Source organism: Melospiza georgiana, chromosome 13 (genome assembly GCF_028018845.1).
Source record: "Melospiza georgiana isolate bMelGeo1 chromosome 13, bMelGeo1.pri, whole genome shotgun sequence".
In the NCBI taxonomy this organism is placed as follows: domain Eukaryota; kingdom Metazoa; phylum Chordata; class Aves; order Passeriformes; family Passerellidae; genus Melospiza; species Melospiza georgiana.
Window position 1 is genome coordinate 6,013,292 of NC_080442.1, and position 26,230 is coordinate 6,039,521.

The window sequence follows — 26,230 nt, forward strand, 5'->3', positions numbered from 1 at the left end:
AAGCTGAAAACAATTAGCACAAATCTTAATTTTAAGCAACTATTTCTTGAGCACTAAACTATCTCCCCAATGTACTGCTTTACTAACATGCTACTTCGGTTAACAAATATGTAAATTTCTGTATCATCAATGTAGTTAATTCTATCTTACCTTTTTTATTTTGCAATGTGAAATATTTGGCCATTAATTCAGGAATGACATGTATAATTAGGAGGGAAATGACTGCAGTCAGTTTCACTATTACACCACCTATACTGGAAGTTCTTTATCAGGCTCTGTATTTTGAATGATCCTTCTAGCAAAATCCTTCTCCTCATCTTCTTTCTACAAGAAATAATTTTCAATGTCAGGTTTCACTCTGGCAAAAATTATCTAAACCTTTGGCAAGGCTTTTAAATGTATATAATTTTGTATCACCATTAGTATGCAAAGATATAAAAGAACCTATCAGACTAAATACCTGATCTCATTTTCCTTAAATTCTACAGCCTTTTTCTTGTAGATCTTTCCCCAAATTCTAAGCCCCAAGGCTGAAAGGGAAGTAGGCCACAATTTTACTGAGAAAATATTGCTTTTTTTTAATATAATTTAGAAACTAATACCTTAACAAAAGTGTTTTCAACCAGCACTTATCTTAACAGGCTGTCATTTATTCTCACAGCCTATCTACCGTGCTCATCAACTTTTGTACAAAACAGACAAGTGGTGCAGAATACTGTAAAGACAATGTAATACTAAGTGTATTTATTCTCAGATCCTTGCTTACAAGATCATAACGCACAGTTTGGAGATAATCAAAGACATTTTTACCCAACCATTTGATATTGCCAATGGATGGAGCCAGTAGCCAGTGCAGTCCATACGTACCCAGACCACCACAGCACTCAGCAAGGCTTCTACAAATGCCTTCCTCAGGTGACTGAGACACTAAGAACACATTTTTCACATATGCTTACCAGCCTCTGTTCTCCAAAGCCGCATGGCTTTAATTTCCATCACATATTTCAGGTTTCATTGCAGCAGAGAATCTTCAGCCATACCCTACCACTGCTGAATTGCTTCACCTAACCCAGGCTGGTAGGAATAGATTACTTTTACAGATGTAACTGTGTATGTATCACTGAATATGTACTGCTACTTTTATTGGAAAAATCAAAATAATAATAATAAAAATATTATTACCAAAAACCTAAATCAGAGAGGAACAGCAATTCTGTATCCCCTGTTTCCAACACCGAAGGCCCATTTTTAAAATGAACACAAGACTTGAGATTTACATTTTTAACACTTCTGTACAATTTGCAGGGCCAAAGCTGACCAGGACATCACTGAGACAAATAGGAAGAATTGAGAGATGTAGTTTATGAGCTTCACATAAAACAGTAAATAGAAACAGTATTAAAACTTACCTCCTGCAGAGCCTAGCCTATATAAAATATATAAGGAATGCAACCAGTTCCAAGGATAAAGATTTCAAAACCACTATTATTTTAAAATAAATGTGTTATTTTAGCCTAGTTATTCTCACTGGCCATGTTTTAACCCAAAATAACGGGATTTAACAAGAAAGAAGGTATGCACATGGCTCCCATTAGATACTTGGACAAACCTTGCCACAGGCAGACAGCAAAGGACAATTTCCCCAACAGGCTGCTCTGCAGTATAGAATTGCCACATTTTTGAACAGCATCAGTTTCTCATCCCACTTATGAAACAACAACAGAGCAAAAGCTGGGTTGTTTTGGTTTTTTTCGTTTTGACAGAAAGGCATAACCCTGTGCTCTTTAAAAACAGAAGAGCAGGAAGATGTAATCTGGGTCACTACAGTAGAATCACCACAGGACAGTTACACCCTGCAGCACACTCACGATGCCCAGGACACAAATAACACCACATCCATGCAGGGTAATGCCAGGGTGCCTCAAGTGTGACTGACTCCTTCTGTAGTGTTTCACATGGTGCTGCTTTTGGCTGGGATAGACACAAACTTCTTAGTAGGTGGTACTGTGCTTTGAACTCCATTACATCACTGTTGATAGCACTGATGTTTTTGTCTGGCCAAGTAGTGCTTACCCTAGGCCAAGTCCAGTCTCATGCTCTGCTATGAGTGAGATAAGCCATGAGGAAGAACAGGAACAATAGTAAGTGCATCTTCGGGGCTAAGTCATGCCTGAGAAACAAAACTTACTTGTAAGTAGAAGTACAGAAAGTAAACATCAGGGTTTATGCATTGCTTCCCAGCATTTAAAAAAAAATCTTTTAGAATTTGTTTTCCCTGACAGAATGACTAGTTAGAATGACTAGATAGAATGACTAGTTAGCCATGGAATACTCCAAACAGGTAATGGGATTCTGTAGGAATAACTTTAAAATAGTAGAGCTATACTATGTGTAAATCTGCATGCTAGAACACTACCTAGATTTTTGGAAGATAAGGTGTCACAGGTAAACTAGCCCACCACAATGAGCCAGGAGAGAAATCTACCCCTCCCCTAGCTGTACTGAGTAATTCCAATGGATCCACAATGGAGTTGATAATTTCAGAAGCCCTGCTTGCTGTAGATAGCTCCAACTCACTCCACAAAGGACTCCTACTACACATATGAACATATGGCAGAATCCAGCTGTCTACTTACACATAAAAAATAAAATCAAAACTGTTAGGTACACATAAATGCATTTCAGAAATAATAAGGTACTACAATCATCTTTATTATTTTAAAAACGGTTTTATTCTGTATATTTAGAAACGTGTAATTTAATAACTGCAGAGAAAAAAAAAATCAGCCACACCTGAATAGCTAATAACTCATTAACAGAATGCAGTGGTATATTATCTAAACAGTAGTAGTGCCATTGTGCCGTAATAAATTGTCTATTAGTAAAAAAATACATTTCAGGGCACATAGTACAGCATCCTTATGACAAATTACAGTAGGGATACTTTTCAAGAATTTAATCAAAGTAGAGAATTCCGAGTTATATTCTTTAAATGCAGCACTTTAAAAGGTAACAACTTTGTGCATTTTTAAAAAATGTCCTCGTTCGTATATTGTAGAAATGCTGCTTTATTGCTGCAGATGTCAAAGTTCAAGGCTCAAAAGGTATGAGAATACAAAGATATCCTTAAGAAACTTCGTTTGTTTTTATATATATTTATATATATAAAAAGGTAAAGCTTATAAAAGTTAATTTACAAACCAAAAACAAAAGTGGTATGCACGCATTATATACAAGCGGTCTATAACATCTATAAATTTTCAAATGCATAGCAGAAAACATACCATCATTTTCTTCTGGTTCTCTTCTGGCTGATGAACACAAACAACGCTCTTTCTCTAAACCAAACTCACAATTTTTTTGTTGTTGTTCCCCCCCACCCCAGTCTCTCATGATATAATACCTAAGTAAGCACAAAAGCCATACAAACTTAATACAGAGAACTATGAGAGCTAAGACTATTAAAAACATGAGGGTAAGGCATCCCTGCTGGTTAATAGGTCTGTAATAATGTGGTTAATTTACAAATCCACAGAGGCATCTGAACCATAGTCATCCCACATGCTTTTCCCCCTCCCCCCTGTTCTCAGGACAATGTTTCCATACACAGCATGTAGATGTGTTTGCATTACCTCTCAGCAGAGGAAAACATCTAAACTGTGCTACCCCAAGCTGACTGCCATTTCCTTGGACATGTACACCAAAAGTCATTTAAAAACCAGAGACCAAAAGGTAGTCTTGTGAGTTAAAAACACACAGTTGCAAAAATGCAGGCCAAAATCTGTGGTTTTGACACTGGAGTATGAAACAAATTTAGTTCCTCTGTGTATAGTTTCATTGGTACTTTCAGATAACAACAAAATACTAGTAGTGTCCTTTAACAAAGAAAAAAAAAAAAGAAACAACAAAAAAGAAACAAAAAACCCAACACAAAAGAACAACCAAACCAAAGCATACAGAACCTGCAAAACCTTGTTCCCCTGTACACTCCCTGCTTGTGGCATGTATTGTGACCATGGTTCAAAGAGTGTACTTGCTAATTCATTGTTAGTTAAAGCAAGATGCTTAAACACTAAGATCCATTATCACTTATAGAACAGTTAATACTTGATAGAGTGGTTCAGTTTATATGTAAGGTCCATCTCAGTTTCATATTATTTACTCAGTCAGCTAACTTAATATTTAGAAGTGGTCAATTAGGACTGAGACACAGTTTGCTCCAACAAGATAGTTTGGATCCCCGGGAAGAGACTTGTTCTGCCAGGTTTTGGGGTCACCTGTGGGAGGAAAACACAATGCTGGTGTTTAGTATCTGCTGTCACACAGTGCACATCTTGAAACAACCAAGCTTTTGGACAGGAGCTTTTAAGTTCTGAAGCAACACCTCTTTTGGTTTTTCGGTTTTTTTTCTTTGTTCCTGTTTTGTCTGATGGTTTAAAAACCCTGCAGTTTGCATGTTCTTAATAAAAAATATCCCTTCATTTTCATATCACATAGGATAAGGTCAGTTATTCAAAACATGCTGTGGCATTCAGGAACTGGTAAATATCACTCATACTACTCTACAGCACCAACACAGTGCTTTCCATTTGAGACTTATTAACAGTGAATCAGGTGTTCACTGCTTCCTTCCTACACTGCCATTGACAAAAAAAAAGAAAAAAGAAAGAAAAAAAGAAATTTTAGAAGCTAATGTGGGCAAGATGCATTTGAAGTGTCTTGAGACAGTTCTGAGCACAGATGAGGCAAATCAGAAGTCATGTTGTAACTAAGCACTATGACACATTGGTAGTTTTATTTTCTATGATGAAAATAATTGCAGACAGGATTGTAGTCATTTCGCAGCTACATCCAGTATATGTTTAAAAGCCTGAAATACTAAAAGTATTCCAGTTAACTGGTACATAAAAATCTTTACAACAGAGCTGATCTACTCATGATCAAAGGTTCTGGGTAAGAATCTGTTACAGCAGGTCATCAGCTGCCATCTCACCAGACCAAAGGTTACACTCCCTCTGCACAGTCAATTGTCTCTCAAGTGGAGACAGTATTCTTCATTTACCCACCTACAATCACTACCAATTGTTGCCACTACACAAAAGGTGTGACCATCCCACTATGGTAGAAAGTGGAAAATGCACTGAAGTTCTCTTCAGCCTTTCAGATATATGACATTAAATAGCTTGGCCAAATACATCTGCCTTGAGGAGAAATTATAACAAGCTAGAGAACCCAGTCACACACTTGAGACCTCAGTATTAAGTGAGAATAATACAAATTCCACATAATTTTCTTGAACTCATGAAAACAAAATGAAGTACACAATGCACTGAGTGATGGCAACATCTAACGTAGTGACAAAGAATAGAAGTGGCCAGTATACAGTCAGAGAACACAAACAAATTTACTGCAACCAGCTGAGACTGCTTATTTCCGTCAAAAACCTCAATAATGGTGGAGAATTTTTCCTTTTATAGATTGAGGAAATTGCATTCCAAACTCATATGACCAAATGTATTAAAAGGGCAGAACAGGACTGTAAGACGGTCGGGTCCTAGTCTTGCACATGAGACAGGCAGACTTGTTTCCAACCTTTCCTTCTAAATCCATAGTAAGTATACATAGCTATTGAGGATGTTATTCCCATATTTTCCCATACAACTGCTTTCAAAAGGAAAATAAAGAGATCACTCAGTATTTTTTATGTTCCAATCAATGTGGCCATAAAAGGCAATTTTTTTTCCCAGTCAGCTTTAATACCAGAATCAGTTAAGCTTTTGCAGGAGTTTGACAGTAAAATACCAATGTATGAGGCTTAAATGTGGCAGAAAGGATGTTAGTAAGTGCAAATGAATGTCACTTTTAGGACAGAACATGGATACATTGAGAAAAGATGAGGTAGAGCAGACGACTGAAGAGAGAAAAACCCCAGAATTGTATAAATTGTTATAATAAAGCCACCCCAAGAATCAGAGTCCCATAACCAACTAATTTAGAAAGAGAGAAAACAATTATTTATTTAAGACACAGTATGGTCTACTTACATATCATAAGACAGAATTGCCTAATTTTTAAGTTTGTCTCAAAAGAGCAATGTTATGATATACATCCCATTTCAGATTAACAGAATGTGGTGTTATATTTACAGTACAGAAAGTGTTAGGGTTTAAATATACACGCTCTTGCTTTCACCCACACATGCACGCACACACACATCCCACTTTGGAAAGGGAGGAAAATGTCTCAGTAACTTCAGTTATTGTTTAGATCATTTGAGTCCTCTCCCTTCACTTCAAGTAAGTTCATGAACAGGTGCTATTAGTTACAAAGGAAGTGCTGTGTTGGTTTTGTACATAGTTGTCATATCTTTTGGGACCCTATTGTTTATGAGCCCGTGTTTTATCACGGCCATGTATACACACATTGTTAAATAGATGCATGCAACACATGCATAGAGTAGCTTATAAAAAACAACTAAAAATTATTGCCATTAATACCTCTAGATTATTGATTCCCCATGAAGGGGATTGATGCTTTAGTCTTTCAAAGCATCAGTGCTTTGGTGTTGACAGTGATAGATACATTAGTGACAGAGGATATGCATACATGGTGGCTTAAATGCTGTATACAGAAATACATTTTTCACTCAGTACTCAGATCACATGTGCACATTAATGACTTGAATCTTCCACCATAAATTTTGAAAGTAGCTGAATAAAATCTTAAGACTTTTTCCCCAGATGTGCAAGCATTCCTTTTTAAATCTCTGTAACCTCACAGCCGTTTCATGAAATTGCTTGAAACTTGCCCAGAATTCTCAATTAGGCTCCTCACTGATAATTCCAGTCAATACATTCTCTCCCTCATCCCAGAAAGCCACAGTGAGGTAAAAATGAACAGGTAAATAAAATTGCAACCTAGTTGCAACTTTTACTATCAACCAGAGACTTCTGGATAAAGGCAGTAGAGGAGAGATAGGTAGGAGCAAGCAAGAAAAGTCTTTTGGAAAAACCAGCTACATTAGAATAAACTGTATATGCTTTTACTGCACACCTATAGTTTTCTTAAATGACCAAATTGTTAGCATCAACTTGCACACATGGAAACAGTTAACAAGCGTTAAATCATGATTTATGAGCATGCAGATTGTTAAGATTTGCCAGAGTCCTATATGGTTAATTAAGCAACAGACAAACACCAGTTATGTTACAAAGGCCAATCAGAGGTACATATTCATTTCCTCTCAATTTTAGTGCGACTATCATTTCAAGTGTATTCAGCTGCAGCAGTCCTCAAGAAAGAAGACAGAATAGAAAAATACGGTAATATTGAATAGACTGGAGATATTACTCTTTTTCTGCTATCATGGTTCTAGCTATGAATTTGCACCATGAGTAAATGTAAGAAAGACATTTGTAATGAAAGTGAAATGGGAGAGTTTGACACAAATACAATGATTGAGTTTTTATATTACACAGCATCACCTTTAGCCAAAATTACTTAAATTATACGATAGCACCCAAAAGCCCCAAAAGGACAGAGGGAGGACAGCATACCCGACGAGGAGTCGGAGGATTTTAGAGCAAAAGACCAACCATCAGGGGTCATAGACGCACAGTGTGGCAGGCGCAGCTCCACTGGCTTCAGGAATTTTAGTCCATGAGGCCCACACATTACCAAGGGGCTAAGAAGTGTTTCACCTGCAGTTAAGAGAAAGAAAAATCTCTGAAAAATACTGACTTGTGAAATACATTCAAAGTGTTACACAATTACATGGCAGAGCTACTCAGTAACTCAATTTAGAGAAAAACATGAACATTTAGATCTGTCAGTAAAGAAAAGCACAAGATTGTTTCTCACTCAAGTGACTTTTCAATAGAACACACTACAATCTCAAAATGAAAACTGTTGAAGCCTATTAAGGTAACTTTCATATTCTGTTTTGTTTTTGTTAGAAAATAATTGTATTAAATAACAGAACAACGTACAGTTCCAGCTGTTACCTTTCTCTTTATCCAAAGGTGGAAGTATACTGTTGTCTCTGCAGACTTTGAAATATATTTCTTGCTCTATTCCCTCTGGAATGGCTCCTTGTGGTATAATAATACTAACTCCAGTCTCTATGGAGCTCAATACACCACCATTGCTGTTAAATACACCTCTTGCTGTGGCTACAACAGTGTGTCCATCTTCCTCCTCCTCATCCTCAAGTGCTGTAGGGCTGAAAAGACAGAAAGCCTAGCAGTTTTATCATTATTTCCTTCCTGAAACTCTCTGGCAAAAAACCTAACTCTGCCCCAAAAAATCCCAAAACAAAGAAAGGAACCCCTCAACAAACAAAAAACCCCAAATCTTACATGCCCTGAAAACCTTCAGCAAGTAGTTAAAGCAAGAATTCAGACCACCTGAATCTTGTGTTCCCAAGTGCCTGCTTCTGGCATTATACAGAAAGAGCTTATCCCAGCTACAGATTCACCTTCATAAAAGTAAATGCAACTAACATTAAAAAGTTTTTTTTAGCCCAAAACCCCATTCTGACTTTAATACTAGAAGAACTAACAATTTTTACTCAAGTAACACTGAACCCTTCTACTTACATATAGAAAACAAAGCTTGTAAAAATTAAAAAAGAAAATTACACACATTTTTCCAGGTTGCCAGGCTATAACTGAAGAGAAATTTGTAACTTAAAGGTACCTTGATGAAGTTTTCTGAACAGTCTCAAAAGAATTTCACTCAAAGAACCAGTAACTCCAAAATGCAGCAGTCTACAGAACTACCTAGCGTAAAACATTTCTCAGGTGCTTAACATCATGTAGGACAAACAGCAAAATGTTAAGTCTGGTTCACACATTATTATTATTAGCCTGAAATAAAATATTAATAAAACACTGTTCTGCAAAAGCAAATAGCTGAAGATTGTAACAGTATTTGTGGCTCTTGATATAGTTCTTATACATTAAAGCATATTAGACAAGCACAAGCTGCCATTAAGCAGCTACTGGTTTGTCTCACAGTAAAGAGCACCAATATGAAACTGCAGAAGTTACCTTCCCTTTTCACAACTATTTTTAAAGTATCCCTTATTCATGTGTCCCATGAGGTCTCTCTAAGCACACAACTAATACAATTTGGTGCAACAGCTATCTTTAGAAATTAATTCCTTTTCTGAAATAGATTGCCAGGACAAGTTATTACTATCCACCAGAAAATTTATGATTTAGTATGAGAAATAGGAAGTAAAAGCCATGCCACTTTCTAATAACGGAATGCAAGACAGTACAGGGACATAGAACATATTGTAATATCTATCCTTCGGCAGAATTTACAATCATAGCATCAATCTTTCAACTATTACATCAAAAGAAATTGGAAGCAGACTAAAAAAAGCTGTTTTTTCACAAGTGACCTATAGATGTACAAGTGGAAAGAGCAGAAGCAGCAGCTCACCTTACAGGAATGGCTTTAGGCACAGCATTGACATTATTTGGTTGATATTTAGGCTTGTCGACCTGTACAGCATAGGTGTCCATTCCACTCTCAAAGTCGGGGGGCTGCGATGAGCTGTGTGCTTTCAAAATTGGTTGAGGAGAATTTGAAGATTTTGATGGCAACTCTGGTTTATGCTGAGCTTCATTTGGCAAGAGATTGTGGTTGAATTTGGGACTCTCGAACTTGCGCTCAAAGGGCCGCGCGGCGCTCGTGTAAGGTTTGGTTGAGAAGCGGTTGTAGGAAGGAGTGACTGGTTTCTGAATCTGCTCAGTTCCATTCACAGGGCCTTTATCAGGGAAGCTTTTCTGAGGGTAAAAAGTGGACTGCACAGTGTCCTCTCTAGAGGATCTGAAAATTGCTGACTTATTCTGAGGTGGAGGAGGGTCAGACACAGAGTTAACTGCAATGAAAATGAAAATACTTGAACTTGTCAGTAACCAGAAATGTCTAAAGGCATTAAAAAAACACGTTAGTCAATTCTTAATTTTCAGTATAAAATACACACAGGTTCAGCTTTGCTCTCTTAGATCATTTGTCCTCCTCTTGCCTTTTGCACATTATCTAACATTTCATTAAACATGCTGGAGACAACAGTATGACCTTTCAATAAAAAGGTTAAGACTCGTTTATATCATGATCAAACCCCCAGAAAACCAGTACTGAAATACCATTGTGTACTTGCACAAACCAGAAAATTCAATTGAACTAGGCAACTCCCTCAATATGAAAGTGAAAACAACTTGTTCTTTTGCTTTTAGAAGCCTTCAACTATTACTCATGTCAGAAGAATTCTGGTCCAAAGCACAGGGAGTTTTACTTCATCTTTGCTGAGACAGTACATGTACTACTAACACCTGGAAGCTTCATTGTTTCAGACAGAATCACAAAATAATTTCATAAAACTCAATTTCACTACAGTAAAAAACTATTTTCAATAATAATTATTCCACATTTCAGTTAGAGAACAAAATAGCTACACGTGTAGACATGCTGAAGCAACCCCACAGGCACCTGAGATGCAATGGCTGTTCCCACAAAGGTGAGCTTTGTAATTGCTCACCTTCAGAAAGTGCAGGCTTGTGGTGTGCTGGGAGAGACAGGACAGGGCTATTAATTGACTGTGGCTGTGTGTACTGGACTGAAGGAGCAGGAGGAGGAGTTGTAACTTGAGGGATTGGCTCATAGCGTTTTTCACCAACAGGTCTGTCCATTGATTCAGTATCAGTTGGTTTCCCCCTGTTGAAATAGAATTAAAAAACAAACATTTGACTGTTCAGTTTCCTCATAGCTCCTGCATTCACTGCTATTTTTTGTCTTCTATGATCACCTGATTTCCATCTTTTCCTATAAACATTAAAACATTATTTTCTTGAATAGCCTGTCTCAAGTATAAAAACATTTATTGATAAGCACAAGAGATTCAGACAACATTGACCTTTAGAAGATTAGTAACACAAACCAAGGCAAACAAAAGGCAGATGACATTTCAGGTGTATTTGCATAATTGCCTACTAGATATCAATTTTTCAACTTCATTTGGAGTAATTTCAATGAAAGAATGTTCTCTAATTTCATGGGTTTTCAAAAGAAAAATGTAAATCCAGTTCTTTTTGGGGATGTTTTTGAAAAGCCTAATTAGCCAACAGGACCATGGATTCTAGTATAACTTCTTTAAATACACCTAGTATTTGAACAATGCCATCTTAATTAGAAATGTAATCAGCTTAAGCTTCACTAGCTTTATGTGCATAGTGTATTTTAACTTTAAAATCTTATTTTCAAAACATTTTTCTTATGCTAGAAATGTTTATCCACAGGTTTACTTCAGAAAATGATTGATTTCACAAACACCTGTAATTTTGGACCGCAATATGTTTATTGCGCTTGCTTCCAGAATTTGTGTTTCAAATTTTAGTGCACATAATGCCTGTGATGAAATGTAACAGTGAGAGGACACCTGAAAACATCCTCACATCAACAACAGTCTTACCACTTGATGTTCCTTTTCAAGTAGTCATAGCTAGTGTAAGAGCCAAGAAATCTAGGTGATGGCAAAGCAAACAGCAATAGAAGAATGAAAGAAAATAGTCATTCTATCTTGAGCATATTATTTCTTTAAACTCTATGTTAGTCCTAGCAGCTGTGATATGACAAGGTTGTTGAAACAGACACTATTCACAGAGAGGTTTCTGACAAAACCTTTACCATATGCATGTGCACAATGATCACAAATTCAATATGAGATTCATCAGTGAATTAGGAGGTAGTCAAGACCTTGGATTGGCAGATATTAAAAGTAAGAATGGGAGTACACTAAGGCATTTGTTACAATCTGCATAAACAAAGTTATTCAATACATCAAAAGAAATGAACAACCTCACACATGGTCTAATTTGAAACAACTTCTTCCGTCAGAGCATTCACAGAATAATTGTACTTTTGTATTGCACTGCAGATATGTACTGAGGGCACATTCATAGCAACCGTTTCTCCAGCACTGTCAGTTCATCCAAGAGCCCACACCATAAAATGCTTCTGGTTGTGTTTTACAGGATCTAAAAGGACATCTTAGAACTGTTCATAAATACTGGGAGAAACAGAGAACCAAAAGTACACTGATAGCTTCCCTTGATTTTTGACTTACCTTGCTTTCATGTAGCAAGAAAATACATTGTACATGAGGACAGCTTTCCCTCACTCCCTCACTTTCTGTATACTCTTATGCATTTAACAGGCAACAATTCTAGACACCAACCACCTTGGTGCTTCAGAGGAGTAGGCTATGAAACTAAGAAAAGGCTGGTAACATTTGAAAGTCTGCTTGATCACCACATGAGTGAGAAGATCAGTGATCTAAACAGCATTTGTATGAACATATCTCTAAAACCAGAGCAGCAAAAAAGATTACTTTAGATCTGTCTCAAAGCTTCCATTCACACTGATTTTATCTAAAGCCAGCAACAGGAGTCATTACAGCATGCTCACTCCCTGTTGCCTTTACTCCAGGTGGGTAGGAGCTGCTCTCTCAGAGTGCCCATCTGAAATCACTGCTGCCCAGAGGGAGACAGGAACCAGGGAGGGCAGCCCTGTGAAAGCCCACAGGAAAAACCCAACCCTGCACACTGTGTGGCAGCATCCCAGGGAATGAATAAATGGGGAAGGGTTATCCTTTTGATGAAGGGAGGAGAGCACAGAGCTGTGTTTAGTGTGAAGCACGTTCTGTCACGGGCTCCTGAGCAAGGCTCAGGCACAATCCCATCCCCACGCTCAGAACCAAAGTGATCCACAGCACAGTGATCCCTTACAGCTTCTAAGTGTGTACATGAAGGTCCCCTAATTATTGACAGGCTGGTTTTTAACCCATTTCCCACCTCATCTTCATTACAAAACTCTTACTTTAATTTGAAAGGAAGCAGAAATGAACCAGTGGGACCCAGCCTGTGGGTGCAACAGCAACCACTGTGCTGACATTCAATAGACTCCAGCTCACAGACACTCAGCAGTCTGGATGTGCTCCCCACTGCCTCCTCAGCTGAGCTGCAGCTGCTCATGTGAGTACTCTTAACCTACTCAGTACAGAAATCTGCAGTTACCTCACTCTGCAGCATGTCAAGCTAAAGCAGGTAACTACACTGAACCAAGCAGCAACAAATCCACTACTCATCCACATGGATATCTGCCTCAAATTGCTTCAATGAGATCCATTGAAACACATCCATTTACAATCTATTATTTTCTCACATCAAGAGAAACTATCCCTTATTCTACAGCTCCTGACAACTGTAATATGCAGATATGGCATTATCCCTATAAAGCAGCTTTAGCAATGGCATAAAGTTCCTAAATTATGAAAATAAACCCCCAACAAAATAAAAGAGTAAAACAATTTGTAGTGGGAAAAATATGTACTGTCACCATACTTACTCAGTGGCAAAGAACTTTACATAATTTGATGTTTCACATTAATATTTAACTCTAAGAAAGTTGTAGCTATTGCTCATGAATAAATAAAATCTGTCCTCTGTACCCAGAATACATTATACAGATTATTCAGAAGCAAGAGATTGCATAATCAACAGTTCCTGTATAATCCAAATTTAGTCCTGTTTATTTTTAGAAGAGTTTATTCACAGAGTAGCAATTACCATAGAAATTCACTGGGAAAAAAGATTAATACTGAGCAAGTAACAGGAACAATGTGGAAGCTGGTGAAAGAAGAGTCCTAAACACGAATGCCTTCTCAAGACAGCAGTTGTTTTGTGTTTCCACACAAGGACACTGCAGAGTACTAGAGCCAGTACTGCCCAACTGAGCAGAAGCCTTGTTTATCTCTTTCCACTTACATTAAAATTTTAGTATTTGTCTATTTACACTGGACTACCCTGGGTAAATTTTCTTTCCCATGTCTGTCCCTTCCTGTTAAGGGTTACATTCTTCCACAAAGCAAAAACACAACACATGTTTGTCCCGTACGATACATGAAATTGTCAGCCTTAAAACCAGTATTACCTTACTCCTCTCTGTGGCAGTAAGAGGTCACCTTCCCACACATACAAGCCCTGAAGTTACACACTAACTCACTAGCAAAACACAACTGAGCAGCCAAAAAATACAAGTGTCACAGCAGACAGAAGCAGTAGGTAGAAATATGGAACAATCTCTCTCAACCATGAGCTGTTCTGCACCAAAAATTCAATAGTTGTGTCTGTCTCTCATGCTTTTCACCATGACAACACTGTAGATTAACAAATGTAAGGAAAGCTTTTGACATTCTCCATCTGAAGAATTTTACAACCCTCACAATTACTTCTCCCAAAGCATGACTTGGATTTTCAATGGCAACACAGTCCATGCCTACAGACCAGAATGGATCATCTGTAGGTAACACTGGCTTTTGTATGTGAGAGTGGAATCTTGAAAGTTACTGCTATGAGGCCAGTCAGGACAGTTTTCTTAGGTCTGTCCCATGATGCCCCCAGAGAGCAGAACAGCTAAGCTCTTATCTTGCCAACAGAAGACACTGGGCAAGTCTAAAGGAAGGATAAGAAGCACCCTTGCCTGCAAATCAGAACTGGTTACAGATATCCAATACAGATATCATTAGGGGAAAAAAAAAGTGAAATCTTTAAAATCTATCAAGCTTTTTGGAGTATTCCAACATTCTCAGGTCACAAAGACAGACACTGGAAGATCACAGACATCATACAACTTCAGCTAACTAGTTTGTTATTTCATTCTAAAGATCTTACTTACATTGAAAGTGCCAGATTTTCAGCCTGCCCTGAATAGTCCATGTATCAAGCAGGAATTCAACCCAAGCTTTCAAAAATTACCCGGTTTTCAAGCTGCATTCAGCAAGCCAAGGTAGCTTTTCACAGTAACATCTACAAACATCTTGTTACAGTTTCAAAACAAATTTACAGAATCAAAACAAATTTAAATAACTGTGGAGAGTATTCAAAAGGTTTGTGTAAGTACTCTCCAAAACAGCCAGCTCTTTACCTGCATTAAATTTGTGTATGAGCTTTCACACAATTTCTGTATCAAAATGTTCCAAATCAAGGAAGCAAAACAATACAGGAAACAGATGTTTCCATCAACAGATTAAATTCTGGCCTCAGCAATATTCCCTAAAGGCTCAGTTTCCTAATGTCAAACATGGCTAAAAGTGCACAAGAACAAATGCATGCAGAACTGGAATAAATCAAAACCTTTGTTTTGAAAGATGTGTAAGCACTACTGTATTAGACTAAGAAAATACTTTGTTATGTGCTGCTTATGATCATAAACAGAACACAATCCATGATCTTGATGAGGCAATTGATTTACTTGCCCCAGTAAGTCCATGGTGACTCCAAATTAAGTGGGAGTGTTGATTTGCTGGAGGGTAGGAAAGCTCTGCAGAGGGATCTGGACAGGCTGGACCAGTGGGCTGAGGCTAACTGTGGGAGGCTCAGCAAGGCCCAGGGCTGGGTCCTGCCCTTGGCTCACTCCAACCCCTGCAATGCCACAGGCTGGGGCAGAGGGGCTGGAAAGCTGCAAAAGGCCCTGGGGGCATTGGTCAACAGCAGATGAACATGAGCCAGGTGTGCCCAGGTGGCCAAGAAGGCCAATGGCACCTGGCCTGTGGCAGCCGTGGTGTGTCCAGCAGGACCAGGGCAGTGACTGTCCCACAGTACTGGGCACTGCTGAGGCCACACCTCGAGTGCTGTGTCCAGTTCTGGGCCCCTCACTGCAAGAAGGACATTGAGCAGGTCCAGAAAAGGGCAACAGGGCTGGGGAAGGGTCTGGAGCAGAAATCTTGTGAGCTGCAGCTGAGGGAGCCTGGGGGGCTCAGCCTGGAGAAGGCTCAGCAGAGACATTATCAGCCTACAACCCACTGAAAGGAGATTGTAGCCGGGGGGGGGTCAGCCTCTTCTCCCAGGTAAGAAGTGACAGGATAAGGAGGAGTAACCTCATATTGCACCAGGGAAGTTTAGGTTGGATCTAGGGAAATATTTCTTTGCTGAAAGGGTTATGAGACATGGTTATGAGACATTGAACAGGCTGCCCAGGGAAGTCCTGCAGTCACCATCCCTGGAGGTGAAAAGATGTGTAGTAGATGTGGCACTTAGGGACTGATTTAAGTGATGGACCTGGCAGTGCTGGGTTATGGTTGGCCTTGATCTTAGTGGTCTTTTCTAACCTAAAGAATTCTATGATTGTAAGTAAAAGTAATGTGAAGGCCCTGATACCTGCAAAAATGATTAATATATCAAAATAAAATGTTATAGAGGTATGTGCTTGTAAACTAAAGCTACACCTAAACAGAAACTTCAGACTTCACAAACAGAAAAGTTCATTTAAGTACCACAGGTCCCTGAACTCCACTGAACACAGGCAGAATTTCTGGTTTAGTCCTACATGCCCCCCGCCTTTTCCAAATTTGAAAAACCCCAAGAACCCAAACTTACTTAGAATAATTGCTGAAATTCAGCTGGTTCTGTGAATGGATTGGTTTGGTGGGCTCAGAGTGATGGCTGGCAGGAACCTGTGCCGATGGCTTGTTTTCAAAACTCCTGCGGTCGAAGTAGGAGAGCTGCTTGCGGTAATACTCCTCATCCTCCTCGGGGTCGTAGTGGTTGGAACGCACAATGTCCTCAGGAGGCTTCACTTGAGGTCTCTGTGGTTCTGGGGCCCTAACCAAGAACAGTAATAAAGGTTGCCTGGCCCAGTTGAACAAGCATAGTGCCCAAATTACAATTCTAGTTTGTAACCTAGCTAGTAATACAGTAATGTACAGGTACTTATTATAATTGCACTCCTTGCCTTTTTACCTACATTGCATGGGAATTAGACAGTTGTGACATACTATAAGGAAAGAAAATCCTTATTTCCCTTATACCTTACCTTTTCCCTTTTGTTTTGCTTTCTAATTAGCTCAATTTAGGACAGAAAAAAATAGAACAAAGATACTTAAGTTCCTTCCTCAAAAATGCTGAGGAACTGTATCTTTCCCCCACCTCCCATCAATCAGACCCATGAGAACTGACTTCATGCCTGCTTTACTACTGATAAACAAACCACACTGATACACTCAGCTCCTCTCTGCAGTTTCCTATTTGAAGCACCAAGATGTGTTTCTGAATATTCCAAACTCATATTGAAAACTAAATTTAATCAGTTGTGCATCTACCTGTAGGTTGTTTTCTCGTGCTCATACTGGCTTTGAGAAGTTGGTTTTGGACCACTCACACTTGTGAGTGCAGGCTTAGGTGCTAGTTCTGGAGGCTGTAAAGAAAAGCACAGCATATTCTCTTAAATTCTAATATTTAAAAGGATAAAGCACTTTATGACTAAGAAAATTAAGACTACTTTCTCTTCCTCCAAAAGAAAAAAGAAGTACTAGCAAAAGAAGAATTATAGGAGCTTCCAGTATAACAAGATACCTGGCAGTGTTTTCACAAGAAGTGTTCAGGTTCTGCTTTTAAAACATACCACATTTAGGTTGCTGAAAGGCAATATTTTTGCTTCTGAGACAATATTTCATTTCTTGCAGTGCAGCCCCATTAGCAAAAAAGCAGGATCTAAAAAACTTAAATGACTTACCTTGACAGTTGATGTATCACTGGTGTCCTTCATTTTTTCCAAAGATGGGGATCTTCTCCTTTCAAATATCTTAACCCTACTTCGCACAGACTGTGGTTTCATGGCTGGATCTTCTTCTTCCTCAGCTAGAGATGGTGGTGTAGGCAGTGGTTTACTGTTGGAAGGCAAAACTTCTGGTTTGGTTTGTGATGAAGGGGGAGGAGGAAGAGAAACACCTGAAGTGCTATGAGAAGGTTCATATTGTCCAGCTTTAGCATTGTAAGCTTGAGGAGGACCTTGCTCATAGCCCCTTATGTGTGGATCAAAGTACTGCTTGGGTTCAGGAGAGCGAGATATGGCTGACTGGTACGGCTGAGCCTCTGCCTTGTATCGGCCGTGGGCGTCGTAGCCCACCGCGTGTTGATCTTCGTATCGCACCTGTGGTAAGCTGAAGTTCTTGGGGGCATGCTCATAGCGAGGTCTGCTCTCATAGCTCATGGCAGGGGGCTCCTCAAAACGAGGTTGTGCTGGGTAGTAGCTGCGTTCTGTGCTCTCTTCTAGATTTTGTCTGGAATCAAGATCCCTAGGAGGCTGGTTTTCATAAGCTGTTCTTGTTTGGTTATAGGGCTGCTTCTCCTCGTAATATGTCCAGTGCTCCTCGTAGGGAGGCACACGGTCATCATAATGTAGGCGAGGGTCATAACCACGAGAAAATTGATCTACATAGTTTGTAGAGTCATACCTATAGGTTGACTGTTCATAATCCCTACTCGGCTGTTTTTCTGCATACTGAGCCTGGGATTCATAGATCAGATTTGGGTCTCTTTCCTGTCTCTGTACTGGGTGATTCATTGCTGGCTGTTTTAAGACGTAGCTTTGTCTGGATGCATCTTCATTAATGTATGGATCCTTTCGGTACACCTGTTAGAGAGAGACACTTCTCAGCTAAAATGAAGAGTAACCTCAGCTGCAGTTGAAAGGTAGTATTTGAAACAAACCCAAGTTTTAAATATTGGCTTTAATTTTGTTTAAAAGCAGAATAGTTTGATGCAGATGTTTGCAACCAGAGGAAGCTGAAATTGGTGATTCAAGAGATCCCTTTTAGTTATATTTCTAAGAAAAACAGGTAAGTAGATTAGAAGAGAAAGACAAAGGTAATAGCCTCTTGTCTGGGGCTTGGTGCTCAGGAGGGCACACACACTTTTATTCAGAATGTGGAAAGAGTGGAAGTGAAATATATAAATACAGTAAGATAGTTCTAGCTTTGCTTAAAAAGTTGATAAAGTCACTCAACAAACTGGAGTCAACTTCATGATCAACAATTCAGCATGATTTAAATTTTAGGGAAATAAGATTTTTCTCGAGGCCTCATTAACAGTAGAACGTTGACAAGCTAAGGAAGTCAAAGTAAAATCAAAATACAGAATGCAGCCTTTTCTAAAAAAGTTGTGTTTTGAGAAGTGAAAAGGATAGAGTTTGAAGCCATGCAGACAAAACATTACATGATGCTTTAGCAATTCAGATGAACTGGTTTTTGTAACCTGCATGATTCTCTTAGAAGAAAAAAAATTAAAAGGAATTCTTCAAATAAGGGCAAAACAAAGCTGATGTGCTAGCTTGATGTATAGCAGGAAATCAGCACAACAAGGTGGCACAGGTACCTTTGCTGGGTCTATATGCGGCGATAAGGATGATGGCTCTTGGTCTCTTAGTACTACATGAGCTCCCTCAGCACTCGCTGTTCTTGAGGGGCCCGCTTGTGGTTGGTAAGAGTTGTAAGGAGCAGCAGTAGGCTCCTCCAGTCTGACATTAGTTAGGTTTACATTAGCATTTACTGCAGAGGCTGATGAGGTTGCAGGGTTTGATTCAGGCGACGGGGAAAGGTAAGGGACTGCAGGTGAGGCTTCTGCTTTCTGTGAAGTGTTTAAAATATTTTAAATATACTGCTATTGAATCAATGTATGACTTTTTGATTTATATTAAAATAATTTAAGTGATGCTCTGACCAATGCAACTAGATGTAGAATGAAATGTACTGATAGTATCATGCACAAGCTCTTCCAAAAATTCATTAGGTTGAGGATTATGAAAGCAAAACATTTAATCAAAGTAGAATGGTACTTCAATCCCCCTCTGTCAATGAGTCCTAAAACAGGCAGGGCAAGCTGATTCTCCAATTCACTGTAATGTATTGTTGCTGTTGACAGATTCTTGTATGTACACACAACACTGGTAAGCAGAATATAAATGGACAATTCTGATTCAAAAGAACTTGCAACCTGAAGTAAGTGTCTAGTGGTCAGTGTATAAAATGACTTTCTTACCGGCTGAGTAGTAGTTGGTTTAAATCCTGAAGAGTCTATTCTGAGATTTGGCTGTGGCTGAGCTTGAGATGCATAAGCAGGGTAAGTCTGAGTCTCATGATGCATTCCAGAAGCATCCTCTCGAACGGGTTCAGAGGAACGTGTAATAGCAGATTCTGGAGGAGTCCCAACCTCATCATTCAGAGTTTCATCCAGTTCTTGATCAGTGTAAGCACCCCCTTCCGTGTCTGTGTCCTCATAGTCAGACGTGTGTCTGCTGTCTGTGCTGTACATGGAATACTCACTGCCGGGAGCGGAGAGGTAAGAAAGGCGGTCATCGTGTAAATCAAGATCATCACTTGTAGCACCATCTGCCTGTGGCAAACAGAATTGGGGTACACGTTTATTGAAATACCTTCTAAAGAACACCCTTACTCTTGCAATGTAGAACATGGGAATTTTATCAAATTCAGCATCAATATCATCACAGGGGACAGGAAATCAGGTTTCCATCACTGAATGTGTTGAGACCTAAAAGACTTATCTGCAGCCTAGCTCTTTGGAATAATTTTACTAAAGGACCAGATGGCTGTCAGAGTAAGGGGATAGTGCAGTGTTCACAGACATCAAAGTGCTTGGAAAAATAGAGAGCTGCACTTTTAAACTGGTTTTATGATATCAGAATCATTAATTTGCAGGTACATATAAGGACCAAAGGTCTAATCCAGATCTAATTAAGAAACTCACAACAATTGCTGATTCATCATTTGCTTACTTTTAGTTGGCACTTCACTTGATAATAGTTCTTCAAGAGGATGGATCTAATGTGCATAGAGTAACATGCAGCTCAAGAAGGTTAAGCAGAGATTTAGTGGGGAACACAGAATACTAACTTGTGATTTAGCATGTGTTTTCTCAAAACTGTTCTCAGAAAGGTCAGCAAGAACATGAATATGCCACTTGCTTTTATAATAATGAAAAACACATTCCATCATCAGGCAACCCCAGCCCTGAGAACCCATGCAGTGAAATTCCCAGAAGTTCTTTGACAAAAACCCATCCAATCCCCACAAAATCTTCACAGCATTACTATATCCTCCAGTTAACAATGCAAATAACCAAATGCTCCCTTACTGCACAGCTACATGCATAAGGAAACTGTACAGCTCTCATTAACAGAGTAAGTGCTATAATGCAGTGACAAACCAGTTTTGAGCAGCTCACGCAGCCAGGAGGCATTACTGCTTTAGATCTTCACAGAAAACCTCTCATGAATACTGTTTTGCCATTTCCCCCCAAACATTATTTCTTACCTTTCCTTCTGAAACCCACACCAGTTGGTTCTGTTGTTGCTGAATTGCTTCCTTAAGAGCTCCATACCATCCTTCATTCATTGAATTCAAGTTAATGGTAGCTAGAAGTACAGCAGATTAATTTCACTTACGATTGCTGCAGAACTAGAAGAAGGATCTGTACCATGAGTAATAAAAGCAATATAAACTAGTAGGTTAAAACTATGAGATTTAAACAGTGATGTAAAGTAGCATCCAAAGCAACCTTAAGGCCTGATGTGGTTCGGGAACGTTTTATCCCACAGGGAACGCTGAATTAACAGTAGCTTAGAATAAAGAGAGGCTTGAGTTTAGCCAGACTAAAACAATAAAGTTACATCATTTTCCTATTTATTCAAGTTTTGATTTTGGCTGATGATCCTGCAAAGCCACAAGACCTATTAGAAATGTCATTCTGATGTTTCAGATTGCTTTACATTTGAGCAGTCATGTGCAAATGATGCACACACCAATTAACTACTGGTTATTGAATGGCAAAGCCTGAGCAAGTCTGTCACTGCTTGACCTGCTCCATTTGCAGAAAATTCTGGAGGTAGAAGCTTCTCTCATCTTGCCTCCCCTTTCCTCTCAGCAATTCTACTCCAGTCTGTCTAATGACTTACTTGTGAAGAGGTGGTGATTATTTTTGCGGAGCTTGTGAGCTCTCTCATACAGCTTCCTGGCACTTTTTCGTGACTCTGGGCACAACCTCATCCTCATGGTCTTTACTCCCTGCTTAGAGTCAGGGTTTAGGAACACTACAATTGGATACCACTGGGCATAATTCAGACGGTCCACTGCATTGGGGGTGACATCTAACAAAGCATGTTTGTCCTGCAGTGACAAGAAGGACAGAGGCAAGAAAGTAAATCATTTATGTCCTAGATGAATTTTTTTTAACATACTCCACAAACTCATTTTGTATTAACTTTACAGAATTCATTGTTTCAAAGTATTGATTTAAATCCTTCTCCTATTCAAACTAACAAAATAAAAAAAAACCAAACTAATTCCAATTTGAGCCTAAAGAGGCATATACATTTTGAACTGCAGGACCACTGTATAACACTAGGATTTTTAACATTTAATTATATATTTTTTTAAATCTCCTCAAAGTAAGCAGACACTGAAATAAAAAGAAGCCGTTTCCTATCAGCATTCTGTAAACAGGAAAAAAACCAAAGACTGAAACACAAGATATCGTCCCATTACACATTTCTATCTTCCTTTCTACAAAAAATATCACTGTGAGTGCAGAACTTGGCCAGCTTTCATTCAATGCAATCAGGCACACAGCATGAAGCATGCTGACTTTGCTGCTATCATAGCTTTTTTCCCCTCTCATACTTCAGCATCTGAAAATCTTCCAGTTTTTTTTAAAGTAAGGAAATGAATAGGTGAACCTCATATAATGCACTAATGGTATAGGTTTTAATGATATTAAGGAAGGGAGATGGAAGAACTCTTTCTTAGTCCTCACACTTATAAAATAATTATGTCAAGTGATCGATTTGTAGACTGGGGTGGGGCAAAACGAACAACTTCATAAATAAAGTAACCATTTCTAGCTATAATGTCACACCATGGCTTTAAATGAAAGAGGAAACAGCCTAAAAGAGCCTTAATGGAGAGAGGACAACAGCCTCTGGAACAAAGCCTAGAAGCACATCCAGGCTGCAGTTATTAATACAGAGAAGGGTGATAGGGTTTTTGTTATTAACCAACAGAGAGATGAGGAAGTTATTTTTAAAACAAACACAGTAAGTTACCATTCTACATTTAATACACCCAACACTTCACTTAATGCTATCAGTTTTACTTTTCTTGTATTAAAAGTCCAGTGACAACAGAAGACTTACTCTATCAATTATCTGCTTTATAGTGTGGAGACGAATAATGCCAGAACTGCGTTGGTCAGTGCCAGCATCTCTTGGTTCACTTTCTGGTAAAGAGGACACAGCAAAAAACCTACTGTAAGTTTACAACATATTCTACATTCCCTTATTAAGATAAAACAAACCATTTCATAGCTCAAGCTGTCAATTCGGCTTGAAGACACTTCTGATTACGTATCATACATGAAAGTCTACCCACCATTATGGCCATAAAAATCACATCTTTACAAAAGCACTTAAAAATAGGATGAGATACAGAATTAAAATGAAATTTGAGGTGGCTATAAATAGAACTAATATGTCTTAAGAGAATTATTAGCAGCAATGTAGTAGAAGAACTTACATTTAGTCTGTACATTTATATTGTCAATGTCTTGTTAAATACGTTAACTAAAGTAATAATGTAGAAACAATCTACCCAAAGAAAGCTATTTCTTAACTGCAGAAAAACCTGATCTCACACCTACTTGCAATTTGGAAGATATCTGGTTCTTCTCTAGCAAGTTTCTCCCGTGCAACATCAGCTATTGGACCGAAAATGGTTACAGGTCTCAGAAACCCAGCTAGAATTGAAGGAAAAAAGAAAAGTCAAGATATATTGACTGCTTAAACCAAATGCAAGACACATTTAACTAAATTGGCTTTTCCAAACTAAAGCACACAAAGCTGTACAGTGCAGTAAGAGTGAAGCCATACCTTCCCGAAGAACAACTCTTTCATAGGCAGGAAACTTGGTCTGAACAGGTTGGGCAGAAAGATCCTCTCTGCTTTTCCGGAGATTTCTTTTTGAGCTCCGCAAGCCTCGGAATCTCCAAAAGTCTGCTCGGTCTCCTCCTGCTGTCTTTGGAAGCGTGTACTGTACACTAGCCAGCTGCTCAGCTCTAAGGTGACAACAAATCCCAGTTACCAAGAAGTCAGCTTCTGGAGTAATGCCTGACTAGCAAGCTCACACTCTCAAAACAAACACTGCCACTGCTTGTTGTATTATGAACTACAAGACAACTACTGAGCCTGGTATCACATTTCTAAACCTTATTACATCCTTGTATTATCTCTTGTATTGAAAAGAAGATTTATTCAAGTCAAAAGCAAATCCACAGATATTTTACTTCAGTATGTTTTACACTGTTTCTTACTGAACCAATTCTATAAACCTGTGTCCTGCAAGAAGTCCAGTCATTCACAATACAGATGCCATTTAAAGCTGTGGGTTTGAATCAGTAATTTAACTATTGCAGGATCGTACCTGTTTTTGTTAGGTATGATACCTCTTTCCACTTCCTTATGATTCTTCCCAATTCGAATGGCCAGCCATGAACCCAGCTTGCCATTGTAAAGAGTGTCCACCACCCGGAACACTTCACCTTTATTGAAACTCAGTCCATAAGGAGATTCCTTCTCATATTCAAAATGAGTTCTGATATAGAAAGAATCTCCTACATCAGACTCAACAATGCGACGATAGACTGAAAGAAGGAAAAGAAATCACAAAACACCAAATGTTATGTAAGTTCAAGTGATGTTATAATGCTCACAAGAATTACACAAAGCAATGCCTCACCTTAATTCTCCTTGTTTTAAATGTACTTTACTTCAAGAAGCCTTAATGTCTCAGAGCTGCTCTATTTTAAGCACCATAACTATTTATAGTAAACTCTACTAACATGAATTCAACTTTTATAGTCAAGAATTTGATCAAAGTGCAAGCTTACTTCATTCACCCTGGAAGGAATTCATCTCGAGAAGTTTGTATGTACAAACACATCAGCATAACCACTCATTTTCAATGGCATAATCACAACTGACTCTTCTACTTCCTCCAAGGATAATGCCAAGACATTGCTTAGGTGGTAGGGGCTATTCTGTAGAGGCATTTGTTGTTTGGGATTTTGTTTGTTTGTTTAGGGGGGTGTGGGTGTGTGTATACTGGCACCAGATCAGTCTCCACTCCATTTGCAGCGGCCACCTATGCCAAAGGCAAAAGGACTCAATAGTCTAAGGTGCCAATTTCCTGCAGGCCAGCAGTTAGTTATTGCTCAGTAGAGTTTTTAATGCTGTTCTAAGCAGTCTATTACATCATTTCCATGGTAATGGAATATACAAATATTTACCATCTTTTTTCTTCTGTGCCAAAATTGTGACCTCTTCGCCTTTAGGAAGATCAAGCAAAAAAAGGACAGCTTCTTCTCTGATGATATTTGTGAAGTCTACATTATTTACCTGGTATCAATGAAGCAGTCAGTTTGAATTAGCATATGAAATTATTACAGAGATTTAATGATACAATAGAAAATATGAATCTATTGCTATGATTTTTTTCTTACTCAATTTCATACATACCAAGTGCACATATCTCAGGATGCTCCTCATACCTCTAAAGAGTCCCACCTTATTTCTCAGTAAAAGCACAGCTTCCAGGAAAATAGGTAGCTGTTCACTTAATACTCATTACGGAGCCCCTATATACTTCAGTGACCCACAGAGCACTCTGACAACTTAGTCACCCAACATGAAATCAAGTAACTTGATAAATTCAATTAGACTACAAAATTTCATGTCAAAAACTTACTAACCTTCCTAGCAACAGTACAGTAAAAAGAGATCTTGCTCCTAGTAAATCATCTAATAAATACATACAGAAAAAAAGGTGTATGAACTACGAAGACAAAATATTCAATCCTACAGAAAGAAAACCTACTTTGGTACAACAAAACATTTGTAATGTTAACAGTTTTGACATACCCTGAGAATCTGGTCTCCTTCCTCTAATCCTTCTTTTGCTGCAGGGCTGTCTTCCAGAACACCAGCTACAAATATGCCAACATCATTGCCACCTGCTAGTCGCAAGCCCACACTATCTCCTTTTCTGAATTTTACCAGTTTCATGCTCGGCCTAGAAATTTAGAAAATATTCCACTTACTGGTGTAATAGCCCAAAATATCCTGGTAAATTTGAAACATGCAAAGAAGTAATCTGCTTGTTAGTCAATTAGTGCATATGTTTTGCTATACATACCATTAACTGCTCATCAACTGCAGCAATACAACATGCTCAATAGCAGCACTCCAAAAAACCCACCTGCATGTACATGTTTAGTATGGTTTGTCTGTCTTACACTCATAGTGTTTATGTGAGACACTG

General features: G+C 38.7%; 1 protein-coding gene across 6 annotated transcripts in view; it reads right to left on the minus strand.

The window, feature by feature from the left end:
- Positions 1-2,709: 2,709 nt before the first annotated feature.
- Positions 2,710-26,230, minus strand: part of TJP1 (tight junction protein 1) — a 157,025-nt gene continuing 133,504 nt past the window's right edge. For 3 of the 6 annotated variants that reach the window (XM_058033020.1, XM_058033018.1, XM_058033022.1), the window contains 19 exons: positions 25,831-25,981; positions 25,200-25,308; positions 24,335-24,554; positions 23,785-23,969; positions 23,556-23,651; positions 23,053-23,135; positions 21,817-22,027; positions 21,176-21,276; positions 19,884-20,237; positions 19,221-19,472; positions 17,581-18,480; positions 17,168-17,262; positions 16,446-16,670; positions 11,483-11,533; positions 10,553-10,728; positions 9,451-9,892; positions 8,004-8,221; positions 7,557-7,700; positions 2,710-4,277 (listed from right to left, as the gene is read on the minus strand). In XM_058033020.1, the coding sequence (XP_057889003.1) occupies positions 4,183-4,277; positions 7,557-7,700; positions 8,004-8,221; positions 9,451-9,892; positions 10,553-10,728; positions 11,483-11,533; positions 16,446-16,670; positions 17,168-17,262; positions 17,581-18,480; positions 19,221-19,472; positions 19,884-20,237; positions 21,176-21,276; positions 21,817-22,027; positions 23,053-23,135; positions 23,556-23,651; positions 23,785-23,969; positions 24,335-24,554; positions 25,200-25,308; positions 25,831-25,981 (4,108 nt within the window). In that variant the 3' untranslated portion in view covers positions 2,710-4,182. The remainder of the gene's footprint in view (positions 4,278-7,556; positions 7,701-8,003; positions 8,222-9,450; positions 9,893-10,552; positions 10,729-11,482; positions 11,534-16,445; positions 16,671-17,167; positions 17,263-17,580; positions 18,481-19,220; positions 19,473-19,883; positions 20,238-21,175; positions 21,277-21,816; positions 22,028-23,052; positions 23,136-23,555; positions 23,652-23,784; positions 23,970-24,334; positions 24,555-25,199; positions 25,309-25,830; positions 25,982-26,230) is intronic. The other 3 variants (XM_058033021.1, XM_058033019.1, XM_058033023.1) reach the window with 3 other exon arrangements.